General features: G+C 33.4%; 1 protein-coding gene across 1 annotated transcript; it reads right to left on the bottom strand.

Annotated features, from left to right (window-relative positions):
* Window positions 1-1,164: 1,164 nt before the first annotated feature.
* Window positions 1,165-11,923, bottom strand: LOC139842749 (respiratory burst oxidase homolog protein E-like). Its single transcript, XM_071832857.1, has 14 exons — window positions 11,347-11,923; window positions 11,076-11,235; window positions 9,886-9,934; window positions 4,066-4,179; window positions 3,557-3,979; window positions 3,078-3,461; window positions 2,890-2,985; window positions 2,706-2,821; window positions 2,448-2,618; window positions 2,176-2,335; window positions 1,896-2,087; window positions 1,687-1,815; window positions 1,510-1,588; window positions 1,165-1,408 (listed from the first exon to the last, which is right to left on the bottom strand). Exons 1-14 carry the CDS (start codon window positions 11,921-11,923, stop codon window positions 1,299-1,301), a joined length of 2,760 nt encoding a protein of 919 aa, XP_071688958.1. The 3' UTR covers window positions 1,165-1,298.
* Window positions 11,924-14,838: the final 2,915 nt, after the last annotated feature.

Below are 14,838 nucleotides of genomic sequence, written 5' to 3'. Positions count from 1 at the left end.
ATATATATATATATATATATATATATATATATATATATATATATATATATATATATATATATATATATATATATATATTGGAGTGATCCTAGGGAGGAGGGGGGAAGCATAATAATATCATTCATCACCAGCGTAATAACGTTCATCACACATGCTGCTTGCCCTTTTCTCTATTTTTCTTTATTTCTCCTGAATCGAGCCTATATATATATATATATATATATATATATATATATATATATATATATATATATATATATATATATATATATATATATGGGTACGATCAAGGGGGAAGTAACCAATTGGGGGGAAGTGGGTGAAGTAATTTTTTTTTTTTAAATTTTGTTTTTTTCGAATTTTTTTTTCAGGCATCAAGATGACACGAAAATATGAACATTTTAAAAAAGATACTTCGTGATGAATGTTATTATTTAGGCGGGAAAACGATCGACAAAAATAACATTCAAGATAATATTGATCGTGAAGAATGTTAATCTTCGAACGTTTTTTTTCCATGTTTGAGAAGTACTTTTTGTCAAAATTTAGCCCGAATTAGAGTTTAGGGTTTAGTCCCAAAACCCTAAACCCTAACTCTAAATCGTTCGTGTTAAAACTCAATCTAAATCCTAAATCTAAAACCTAAACCCTAATTTCTAAACCCTCAAAATACGCTCGAAAAACACGATAATTGTTATATATTATTTCTTCGAGCGTTTTTCCCGCCAAAATAGAAACATTTATCACAAAATGTCCTTTTTAAATGTTCATATTTTCATTTAATCTATAATGTTCGTTAAAAAAGTTTTTTCAAAAAACGAAAAAAAAGAAAAATTGCTTCCTCCCGCTTCTCCCAAATTGGTTATTTCTCCATTGATCCTACCAATATATATATATATATATATATATATATATATATATATATATATATATATATATATATATTTGTTAAAAGAGTGAAATCACTAAAAACAAAGAGGGGCATCATGCTTTAGATCTGACCCAACCCCACATCTTCATGTCCCATGTCCTACATTTGACTGGACCCTAATGTATGAACCCCATACAACCCATTTGAACATGGGTCATGCAAAAAGATGTATTTTTTCTTATTTGGATATTTCATCTATGAATAATTGAGGGACTTCTGATTCTTCATATCTTATTGCATTCCTCTAATTATACAAATTGGCCTACACTAGCTGCTGTATAGTGTACAAATTTACATTCTCTTGTTACTTATGATGATTTTTAATAGTATATGTATAAGTATGTATGATTATACATGCTCTCTTACTTCAGAAATACTCTTTATGGAACTCAAATCGCGTTGATGTCTTGTGACTCATCTCATATGATAGCTTCTTCAGCTCTTTCGCCAACACTGGCATCCCACAATAGAACACGCCTGCAAAAAAATCGTAAATAATAAAAAAACTACTCAACCTTTATTTACATACATGATACAAATTTTGATTATGCGAGTTGGGATTTCAGAAAACTATTTACCTACGGTTGAATTCGGATTCTTTGATGCTACCTTGCTGAAAACCTCTCTCCAATTAGGCCTAGCAAAATGTGTCCTTACCTATAACAAAACTTAAGTTCCTTATTACATTCTTGAAAAACATATGCTTTGTTGCATATTATAGTTTTATGGTTAATTAATGGTTTTGTGTATCGTACTCTAGTGCCAGATAGGATGTCAACTCCATGTTTGGCATGAGTAAGTGCTTGAACCATAGTAATTAGAGTTGATCTCGCATCACCTTCCTCATAAACGCTAGTAAGATAATTGTGCATTTCAATTTGACCCTGTTTCAAATTAGTAATTAGCAATTGGTATACCATTTAATGACAATTATCAAGATTTAAAATGATCATGTATATATTACTTTGTGATCCATTTCAGCCACTTCATTCATGACCCCTTTAAACCATTCAAATGAGCCAGGTTCCCTAGTGACCCAATAAAAGTTTGCACTTTTAGCCCTTTTTTGTTTCTTCTTTTCATTAGTTGATGCGCTACTTGAAGATGCTACACTCGTAAGACTATCTCCCGATATACTAGTCTCTGTGTTTGAATCCTAAGCACCATCAGCACAAGAAACATTATAAAACAGTCCGAAAATATGATCATAAGCGAAAACCAATCTGCACGAGTAAAGATCTCACCGTTTGATCTTCTACTGTCCGATTTATGTTTATGAGATCTCTAAGAATACTTATAAAGGGGGTAGCACCAATTCCTAGCCCCACAAGAAGTAGCACATCATAGTTCTTGTAGTCTTGCGCAGGTGCACCGTAAGGCCCATCTAAAAGTAACCTCGGTAAACTGCATTATTTACTTCTTTACGTTAACCATCATAAGGTGAATAAAAAAAACTCATCCGTTTACCCGTTTTACCCCAGTAAAAAGCTAAGTTTCTTAATGAAAGAAAATTTACCCTTTAGAATCAACTTCCCCTAACTTCTTAAATTTGGCTCTACCAATCGTACACGCAGAACCAGCATCATCGGTTAGTACTTGCTTCAATTCTTGTGTCCAGTCTCCAACAGTCCTGATATGAACACTGAGGTAGTCATCCCCTGGTGATGAAGTAATTGAAAATGGATGCCTGAAAATTAATTACATAGTTAAATATACTAATTAGCATAACTAATGGCAGATAATTATTGAACTTGAGGCATTTTTTGGTCTTCACCATTCAAAGCGAGAGATTGAAGGACATTGCAGAAATATATACTGCCCACTTCTGTATTTAAATCCATTCGGCTTTGACATAATTATGCTGAATACATCTCCTGGTAGATTTGAAACCTGTGAAAAACATAATTATGCTGAATTCACCAATTGTATAACAAAAGTTAATTAAAGCAGCGGCTCACCTTTATGATTTTAGGCGAGTAATGTTCTGATCGTCCTGTTCTTAGACTCCTTTCTGCTGCATATATCAAGATTGGAACGGAGATGTACATCCATGTCTTTAACATTAAAACATTTCAAATATGCATATATGAGTCACTAGCAATTTTAGTCTTTAAATGAATTATCGAGCAAGTCTTATAAGTCTTACCGTTTTCTGACTCCAGTTATGAACCAAGAACAGAAAAGACCCATGAATTAAAAGCAATATGTACACCAAACCAAAGAGGTGGTGTGAAAACCAGAATGCGTTAAATCCTGTCAATCGGTCAAATGGTGATGGAAGCTTCAATAACTTCCTCCTGAAATGTCGCGAAGCTAATGTGAACGCGAATGCCATCAATATCACCATAGAAATACCGGTTAAACCTTCAACTCCAACAATTAACTCTTTGTATGTTGGCTTTTTGTTATGAAAATCCGATGCTATGAGTGCAAACTTTTCTGGTGAAGAGTTAACCAACCGAGGGAAATCGCATATCATATGGTTCCCAACATGTAGTACAATCCCAAAACCTATAGCAACTGCAATTATCTGTAACCCAAATGGATAATGTCAAGCACCTGATATGTATTTTTAGTAAAAAAGATAAAGATTGTTCATGGTGTAACTTAATATTTAATTGGTACCTTGTGAAAGTTGATATTGTCATCACAAGGAATAAAGAATCGCGCTCGTGTAGACCTTAAAAATGTTAGCGTATTTCTGCAAACAGGTAAAAGTACAAGAGCCATATTGAGTTTGAGGGTCTCAGCAGCCCCTTTTGCAGTGGTCAAGCAATAGCCCATTACATGAAACGCAGCTTTGTTTCTATATTGTTTAAATTTCCAAGTAAATAGACACGCCATTGTTATAAACCATAGCAGCATGATCCAAGTTCGTTGCCAATTTTCAATTAAGACCCACTTGACAAAAAGAGTTAGCCGATGCACAACGCTTTTAGGTTTCAATGAATTCAAATTCTGGCTCCACCCGCCACTAGCTATGCTTAAAGGTCTACTGTAGTTCATGTAGGCTTCCCTTTGTAGTAGAAGTGTTTCCAACTGCCATAACTGAAAGTAAGGAGTTAAGTTTCACTTCTTACAATCATAAACTTGTGTTAAATGATGCTTAAAATGTACAACAAACAATGTTTTACCTCAATATAGCCAAGATTTTCGGGGTCAAGTTCTTCCATGATCAAGGAAGCGTATTCCTCTGCCTGCTCTTTCAACTTCAACAATCTATTTGCAGCGGCACTAAGCACGAGCAGCTGAATACATATAAAAAGTAAATGATAATTTGGCATAAAATACGAGCTTAAAGATTGGCCTAGTAAAACCACTTCCAACAGCGCCACGTCAACACTTCATCCTTACACCAGACCGAGGACACCAGACTGAGGACAGATTCAGTCTCAAAAAACACACTTCCTCAAAAAATAGCTACTACTATATTAATTACATAAACTAATTTATAAGTATTAAAGCTAATAGTACAAACAAATATATCAAAGCTTGCATCCTAGATGCGTTTGAAAATCACGAAGTGTTGAGAAAAGCGACACCGAATTATAGCAAACTGCTAGTAATACTCGAAATAATGACAATAAAGGAACACCGAGATTTAACGTGGAAAACCCCAATAGGGTAAAAATCACGGGCAAGGAAAGAAACGTTTCACTAATAAGAAAAATATGAATTACACTTTCTCTCTAATTACAAGGATAAGTATCAATCTTTATATCTCTTGTAATTAGGAGATTAATACTCAGAACTCTCTATTTATCTACTAGAATACAAGATTGAAGAAAGAATATGGGATGTATAAATGAGCTTACATGTTGCTCTATTTATACTAATTCAAGATGGCTAAATGGTAAATATTTAGTAGACAATTTGGTAGGTATAGTATGCCAAGTTTTACCAAGTCTTATACCACAATATACATGTGTGTTTTTGACTATAGAACTCACCAACCAAGGCCACCATATTTGACAATCTCCCACTTGAAGATTTGATTGAAGCTCAATCAATCTTCACACGATAATCCTTCTTTGCCAATGATGTTGCTTACGTCTCTGCTAGGCCGCATGAGGAACGGCACCAAATAAACTTGTCACGGTTGATTGACTTTGTTAGAAAATCAGCCACATTGTCGTCAGTATGAATTTTCTGCATATCTACGGTTCCTTCTTCCACTTTCTCGCGAACGAAGTGATACTGAACTCGTATATGCTTTGTCTTTGAATGAAATGCCGGATTCCTTGCAAGATGCAAGGCACTCTGGTTGTCACAAAATAGAGTGATATTCTCTTGTTTGTGCCCGAGTTCCTCCAACAAGATCTTTAACCATACTGCCTCTTTAGTAGCTTGAGTAGCTGCTACATATTCTGCTTCTGTTGTTGACGTCGCCACAACTGACTGCAGTTTTGAAACCCAGCTTACTGTTCCACCACAAAGTTTGAAAACATATGCAGTGGTAGATTTACTTTTGTCGATATCCCTTGCATAATCAGAATCAACATACCCTTTGACAATAAATTCCGGTTCCCCATAACATAATGCAACATCTAAGGTACCCTAAATGTATCTTAGGATCCTCTTTACCGCATTCCAATGCTCTTTACCAGGATTCACCATGTACCGACTAACTACTCCCACTGCATGTGCAATGTCTGGTCTTGTACATATCATTGCGAACATTAAACTTCCCACTGCTGATGCATACGGTACGCGAGACATCTCCTTCCTCTCGTATTCACTGCTAGGACACATAACGGAGGATAACTTAGTAGGAAGTGGGGTTGAGATTGGCTTACTATCTTGCATATTGAAACGCTCCAATATTTTCCTCAAATAATTCTTTTGAGAAAGCCAAATCTTCCTATTATCTCTGTCTGCGGCACCCAAGTCTTTCATTTCAAACTCACTAGCCAATTGAGCCTTCAACTTATTAATACGATCTTTGTTGGGGCCTGCAACCAACATGTCGTCTACATATAACAGCAAAATGACAAAATCATTGTCCCCAAACCTCTTGAAATATGCACAAGGGTCTGCATAAAGTCTGTTATATTCAAGGCTCATTATGAAAGAATCAAATCTCTTGTACCAACATCTCGGCGCCTGTTTGAGATCATACAGAGATTTCTTTAACCTGCAAACCAAGTTCTTTTTTTCTTGTAGTTCAAAACCTTCTGGTTGAAGCATATAAATTTCTTCTTCAAGATTTCCATGAAGAAATGCAGTTTTCACATCTAGCTGCTCTAGATGCAAATTAAATGTAGCACACATCGCTAGAACTATTCGAATTGTTGTAAGTCGAACCACAGGAGAAAATATTTCATTAAAGTCTTTACCTTCTTTCTGAGCATATCCTTTAACCACCAGTCTTGCACGATACCGCTCCACTTGATCATTGCCATTTTGCTTGATCTTATACACCCATTTATTTCCAATAGGTTTTCTACCTTTCAGCAATGGCACAAGTTCCCATGTTTGATTTTTATGAAGAGCTTCAATTTCTTCCTGCATAGCTGTCATCCACTGAGATGCATCTGAATGATTCAGTGCCTCGCGAAGAGTTGTTGGTTCTCCTTCCTCTGTTAGAAGACAATATGCAACATTGCTTTCCATAATATAATCCGAGTGCCATCCTGGACGTTTTTGTTCTCGATTAGAAATACGAGTCGCTGAGCTTCATCAACGACTACTTGATTTTCATCGTGCTCTGGTGCTGCTTCAGAAGAATCTTTATGAAATTCATTTCCAACCTGTATCGGTGTAGTTTCTTTTGAAGTGCTAACATCTTCAAGATCTTTGTCTTCCGTAAAGACAACATCTCTGCTGATGACTACTTTGTGGGCTGTGGGGTCCTACAAACGATACCCCTTAACTCCATTAGCATACCCCAAGAACAAACACTTTCTGGACTTTGGATCCAACTTTGTCGTTTCTTGAGAATTGTACATTGCGTACACAGGACTTCCAAATACATGAAGGTCAGAATAATCAACTAGTTTTCCAGTCCACATCTCCATCGGCGATTTCAACTCAATTACAGATGATGGTGACCGATTTATCACGTAACAGGCAGTACTTACTGCTTCTGCCCAGAATGATTTCCCCAAGCTTGCAGTTGCCAACATCGCCCTTGTTCTATCTAATAAGGTTCTGTTCATCCGCTCTGTCACTCCGTTTTGTTGAGGAGTGTATGCCGTCGTGAACTGCCTTTTGATACCTTCTTGTTTGCAGAACTTATCAAATTCATCACCAGTGTATTCCCCTCCATTATTAGTCCTTAAACACTTGATCTTTTTACCAGATTCAAGTTCAACTCACGCTTTGTAAACTTTGAAAACTTCAAACACATCCGCCTTTCTCTTGATTGGGTACACCCAACATCTCCTAGTATAATCATCAATAAATGATACAAAATACTTTGCTCCTCCTAGGGATTGAACTGGTGCTTGCCACACATCAGAGTGAACCAATTCTAGAATCAATTTACTTCTAGAATTTGATGTGTTAGACTTCAGGCGATGCTGCTTGCTGATTACACAATGCTCACAGAAAGATAGCGATACCTTTGTAAGACCAGGAATAAGATTTCTTTCAACAAGAATCTTCATACCTTGCTCAGACATGTGTCCAAACTTTTGATGCCATGTCATAGCAACTTTATCACTTGAACTATTCGAAGCAACAGATGCTTCCGATTCCTGTACCGTCTCGCCTTTCAGAATGTATAAATTAGCACCCACCTTTTCTCCTTTCATAAGTACAACCGCGCCTTTCTTGATTATCATGATCTTCTCATGTATTACCATCTTACAACCAAGATCATCCAATTGTCCTAAAGACAATAAGTTCTTCTTCAAACCCTCCACGTGTCGTACACCTTGAATAGTACGAACTGTACCATCGTGCATCTTCAGAATGATATCTCCAATTTCAATGATCTTTAGTTCATGATCATTGCAACTGTATACAGATCCTCCTGAGATACGTTCATATTGTTTGAACCATTCTCTTCTAGGGGTCATGTGAAAAGTAGCTCCCGAGTCAAATAACCAGACATCAACAAATGTCTTTCTGTCTTCATTTGCTACCACTGCCTCACTAACCAAAGCAGTCCCATCATCTGAAGTGCTTGCAATATTTCCTTAAGGATTTGAGTTATTTAAACTCCGAAAATCCTTCTTCAGGTGACCTTTCTTGCCACAATTGTAGCATGTATAGGTCTTCTTCTTTTTAGACTTCGGTTTACCATGATTGTGACTCCCACTTGGGCCACGTTCCGTTGATCTCCCTCCTGACACCACCAAGGCCTCCATTTGTCGTGAACCGACCTGTTTGTCCTCCTTGTTATTGCGCCGATTTTCTTCTTCTAGAATAGCAGCCGCAACTTCATCATAGACTAGATACTCCGAGAGAACATTATTGGTTAAGTTAATAATGAGTTGATCATACGAGTCAGGTAGACTCTGAAGTAAAAGTTCAGCACGTTCTTTTGGCTCTATATTGCAACTTAATGAAGCGAGTTGAGAAAATAGAGTATTCAAAGAATTAATGTGCTCATTAACTGAAGTAGATTCATTCATGCGTAGCGCATAAAGTTTCCTCTTAAGGAATATCTTGTTGTGGAGTGATTTGGTCTCGTACAATTTTACGAGGTGATCCCAAATCTCTTTCGCCGTCTTCTTTTCTTCAATGCTAGACAAAACGCCATCTGCTAGTGCCAGATGAAGATTTGCGATAGCCTGGCCGTCCATCTCTTCCCATTTTTTATCAGTGACTTCGGCGGAACGTCCACTGATGGCCGCCAAACACTTATCATTTCTCAGGATAGCTTTCATCTTTAGTTTCCATAACGAGAAGTTACTCCCGTTGAACTTTTCAATTTCAAATTTCGTAGACATCGCTATAATTACAATCTTCTTTTCGACAATACTATTTTTCTTGAAATCACACCCAAGGACTTTTACCGAGTGAAAATAATCTTACTTATTTCTGATGTGGATGATCCACTCCCGTGGCAACCACCGAGCATACTATAAGTAGATTAATACACACTAGATATTATACCTTAGCTCTTGATACCACTTGTTGAGAAAAACCACACCGAGTTATAGCAAACCGCTAGTAATACTCGAAATAATGACAATAAAGGAACACCGAGATTTAACGTGGAAAACCCCAATAGGGTAAAAACCACGGGCAAGGAAAGAAACGTTTCACTAATAAGAAAAATATGAATTACACCTTCTCTCTAATTACAAGGATAAGTATCAATCTTTATATCTCTTGTAATTAGGAGATTAATACTCACAACTCTCTATTTATCTACTAGAATACAAGATTGAAGAATGAATATGGGATGTATAAATAAGCTTACATGTTGCTCTATTTATACTAATTTAAGATGGCTAAATGGTAAATATTTAGTAGACAATTTGGTAGGTATAGTATGCCAAATTTTACCAAGTCTTATACCACAATATACATGTGTGTTTTTGACTATAGAACTCACCAACCAAGGCCACCATATTTGACACGAAGTACAGTACGAAATGTGAGTGAGGGCAGCCAAGTGCCCTCACGAGCACATGGTGAGCGCGGGAGATTCTCTCGATGTTTGGGAGTGGTTTTACATGCGCCGAAAATACATAAGTTCTATAAAGGGTCCAACTATCGATGAACTAACCAAATATTGATCTCAATAATAAGATTAAATAAATGACAACTGATAAAAATTTTCTAGTTGAGAGTATTCGGATAAGTTATTAATAATTAATATTAATAAATTAATAATTAATAAAACAAATAATACGAAAGTCAATATTCCCTCCATTGACCTTTCATTAAAATTATGTTGCAAAATATACAAGAGAAAAAGAAATAGATTAACAACCCTTTGCTGTAATGACAAATATACATATGTTGCATTCCAAATATATAAAAGTAAATATATATACCTCCTGTATCTCATCCCTTGTGATCCTTCCATCTTCATTACTATCTGCCCTGGATACAATATAATAATAAAAAATAAAAATAAAAACATAATTAGAACTTAATTCTTTTAATAAAAGAAAAATAAAAAATTGCTCTAGTACGTTCATCAGAAGTGTGCAATTCAAGAATATGCTTTGTACACCTGTTTTTACTCATATAATTCTAGATGAATAGTTTTATATGGATATTAGTTAAAGGCAGATAGTTAGTTAGTAGATAGCCATCACACATAAAATAAAATAATTGATAAATTATTTTAATTAATAATCAATCAATCAATAATAATAATAAGAGTTAATAGTTACTACTTCAAAAAACAAGCCAAAGATGATTCCTCATAAAAGCTTTGTCTCAAATAAAAACATATTATATAATTCTTCTTCAATATAAATTCTAAATTATAAATATAGAAAGGTTACTGGCAAGTGAACCCAATAAAAAACAATCATACTCGGCCGAATTTCTTATTAGAGTATATCTTACAGTATCATCCTTGCACTTTGTTTTGTGCATAAAACGCACCAAATAAAAAAAAAAAAAAAAAAAAAAAAAAAAAAAAAAAAAAAAAATAAAACGCACCAAATGACCAAACTACCCTTTAAACATAAATGCGTTTCAATTAAAAGTTAATATTCCCTCTTGTTTGAAATAAATTTGTGCACCAGATAAACACAGGCATCCATTAAATGGTTTTGGTTGATTGACAGTTTGACACTGACACTAAACTTATAGAATGAACTTAATAAATTGAGATGAAACAAGTATTTACTAATCCATCCGTAAGTAAGTTGCTAATTAGTTCTTAGTATTAATTAATGATAATATAAATATAAAAAATAACATGCATGGAAACTTTAATTGAATTAAGTGGAATTGAAGAAACTCATAGGCAGAAACGTAATTTCACAAGCTAAAAAATCTTCAAAAACTTCTAAACATATATATATGTCATCAAACAATTGACTAACTTGCATATTTCCCGCGAACCAGATTTCTAGCAACTTTAGCTTTTTGGTACAGAATTTTATAAGTTGGTGACATTTCAAGATTATAAGTCACATTTTAAATTATAAAAAAGAAAATAGTTAATTTTCCTTTCTTTTTCATGTAATAAATCTAGCTTTAAAAAAAAAAAAAAGATAAAACATACATGTCAAAGAAGATCTGCAACCGAGCATCAAAACTCTGATCAGAAATCTGTAACCAAAAATCATGAAGTTCTTCTTTTGTAATTTTGCCCAATTTTTGTTGCCTTCTTCTAGCCAACACGTCGAACACACCCAACGCGAACTCCTTCGAGTCCGCCATTCCTACCACACACACAAAAAATAAAAAATAAAAAAATAATCAGCGTAGCCAGTTATCAACATTTTTATGAAAATTTGATAAATATTGTTAGACGAATAATTTTGAGTATTCACCTATGCATTCCGCGAAATCTTCTCGTGCAAGTAATCCATCGTCCTTAGCAAGACGAGCATATCTTGACTCAACGTTCATCCAAAGTTCATTAACGTCCGAATCGTTTGTAGTTTTGCTAATAAACCTAAGACCCCCAAGAGCTCGTTGCGCGCTAGATCGATCACGAATCAGTCTAGCTTTTAATTTTCTAGCATCACGAGATGCCATGATCACACGGTCCACACTTGCATCCGAAGACGAACCTCGTGAAGAAGATGATCTTAACCATGTAAATTTACGACGAAATCGAGAACTAGTCGCCGGTGATTGAGACCCAAAATGATTATGATAACGACTCGAATTATTATTATTATTATTAACAGTTGGTGTCACACTGCATAACAATACCGAATCATTTTCTAACTCTAATGTGACTTCAACTAAATCTTGATCATTGTTGTGTTGCAAATCGTTAAGGAATATAGGAAGCATTGCACCTCCAATTCCGTACATGCCGTTAGAATCATTGTCTAACATCTGACGGCCGAAATTCGATCTTCCATCGGACCGGCTACTCACCGGAGAATCAGACCTCATTTGGCCGGTTACTATGTGCTTATATGATCAAACGCATAAATTAATTCGCATTAAGATGGTAATTGAAGAAAATTTTTAGAAGAAAAAAAGGAAAAAGAAAAAAGAGTGTCAAACAACAAACACCTCTCAACCGATGAATACACACGAATTCAACGTTTTTGTGTGTGTGTGTGTGTGTATAGAGAGTAGTGGTTGAGTCTTGTTTCTTAACCCCTCATCTTTTTCCAAGTCCTACCTTTCCATTATAAACTATACAAAATACATACAACTTATAATTACTAGTACATACTTACTAGTATATTTTTCCATCTCATATTTTCCTTATTTAAGTAGTTTATAAACCAAGTCATTATACTATAATTACACTCTTACTACCCTTATCATTACTTTTTAATATTATACTAATTGGGTTTTTTTTTCTTCTTCTTTTTTTTTTTTTTTTTTTTTTTTTTTTCTTTTTGCGGGAAAAAACGAAAACTTATACTATATAATTATGTACTTGAATCCAGCTCCTTTTTATGTTATGAGGCAAAGTTTGTAGACAGTAAAGATTTATTAGTTAAATGTAAAATGTTGATTTGTACTATAGCATCTAGGTGGTTATTTCAACTCTTCAACTTTTGTATGCCTTATTCATGGTTTTTTTTTTTTTTTTTCCTCGTAATATTATACTAATTGGTTATTGTGTGTAATAAGATATCAATTAGTGTTCTCTTATTTTTTTAAGTTTCGTCTCGGCTACATGTACGAAATGTACAGTGGGACAGTTCCCCAAATTTCAAAGAGGCTCAATTTAAAAGTTCCATGTTATAATACATTCCTTTATATTTTTTTTTCCCCATAAATCAAATTATGAAAATTCATTTATTAGACAATTTAAGCGTACATGAGTCTATTTATACATTTTTAGTACTATACATCTTTTTATATGCATTATCAATTTAATCTTTATAAGGGGGTCCATTTTTTATGTCTCGAATATGGCCCATTAATTTAGTGAGACGGCAATGTAATATTTTGACAACAGGTTTTTTATTCAAAGATTATTAACGGTATATCTTGAGGTGGTAAGAGAGTCGAATCACGATATAATTCGATTAAGCTAATTATTCATCATTAACATAAACTAATTCGATTGAGATAATTCGAAAATTATATTCATTATTTGTAGATAACACTAACTAAGGAACTTAATTAGTTTATCATCTCATTATACATTTAAAATATTTACTTTCTTTTTTATATCAAAAATCCAAATTCATAATTACGATAGTCAAATTGTTTAATCTAGCTATCTAATGATAGTTTAGTGGTTGTGATTCTGATAGCCTATAGTGGTTTGCAGTTTATCCTAGTGATGTGTACGATCGAGACCTTTATTTATGAACGGATTTGAGTTGTTTTGTTACACGAATTGATTTATTGTATATGTGGTATTTTATAGATTTTAGGTTGATTTCACACATATATATAGGCAACTAGTCCTATCCGTGTAGTTTAGTTTGTTGGTAAATCCGATTCGTTCCACAGGGAGATGGAGTGTTTAATGGTTTTTAATAGTCTTTGATGTCAAACTTAATTAAAGGGGGTTTTGGATTAGGCAATTGTAAAATAACAGTAAAAGAAAATAACTAAAACTAATTTACTAAATAAAATTACAAGATTACAAAAATTAACTTAAAAAGGAACTAAATGAAAATAAACTAATTATGATGCATTAATTATGTTACTAAATGGTAATTAGTAAAATAGTAATTTTTTAATGAAACTATATATTTAGAATTTTGTTTTAAGCAATTATAATATAAACTTAATTAAATTAACTAAATGACATTTTTAATAAAACTAATATAAATTAAAAGGGAAATTAATTAATTTACTAATTATAAACTAGTTACAATTTATAAAGTGATAATAATTAACACTAATTTTAGGATTAAAACATGTATTTAAGTATTTTATAATAATTAAAACTAAATAACTTAATTATAATAATTAAAATAACTAATAACCTAATTATAAATATAATTAAATAATTAAAACCCTAAATTTAACCCTAGCTGTACTGTAGCCGCGTCAGAGCCTTACACGATTCGTGTGATAATACACGATTCGTGTATGAGTAAAAAGATGTGACAGATTACTGTTACGAAAAATAATTGTTTTTATGTATTTTTCTAATATTTTAAAATGGTAAATCGTAAATAATAATAATAATACTTTTATAACAAATATAAATAAGATAAATGGGAGTGTTTACTTAATTGTGTCACCCCTAGGTCCATGGATTGTTTTAAGTTTTACGCCCTATTTAAAATGTTCTAGTATCAAACTTTACATTTTTCTCTCGAATAAATATAAAGTTACAACTTAACTAAATAAAATCTAATTTTCATTGGATTCTTTTTAGAAAGCTACTATTCCCTAAGTATTTAAATTGAGACCTAGCCTAGTTTTGACCTTCGCCAAAACCTAAATTATAACGGTTTCCCTTTTTATAATTTCACCTTCATATAACTTATTGATATCACCCAAACCACCGAAGTTTATTTCTAAATTGGTGTCAATAACTTATCCATAAATTCGTCTAGATCATTTTTAATGTTGAAGCTCAATTTATGTAAATAAAAACAACTTTCGTTATTTAAATTTAATAAATTAAGTGGCAAGGGTTAAATACCTAATTACATAAAAATGGTTCTTTTAACTAGGCTCAATATTAAAAATACTAAAGTTACATTTTAACTTTTACTAATGGTAACAATCCATTTCACTAGGGGCTCTACATTTAAGCAAACACTAGGGAAATTTAGCTATTCATTACACTAAGGTAGACATAAAAATATAGATATGCAAACATAATAACAACACTAATTTTAACAGAGTAAACTTACTAAAATATCTTCACTTGCATT

Source organism: Rutidosis leptorrhynchoides, chromosome 1 (genome assembly GCF_046630445.1).
Source record: "Rutidosis leptorrhynchoides isolate AG116_Rl617_1_P2 chromosome 1, CSIRO_AGI_Rlap_v1, whole genome shotgun sequence".
Taxonomy (NCBI): Eukaryota; Viridiplantae; Streptophyta; class Magnoliopsida; order Asterales; family Asteraceae; genus Rutidosis; species Rutidosis leptorrhynchoides.
Note: the sequence above shows the minus strand (reverse complement) of the source record. Positions and strands in the feature narration are given on the sequence as shown.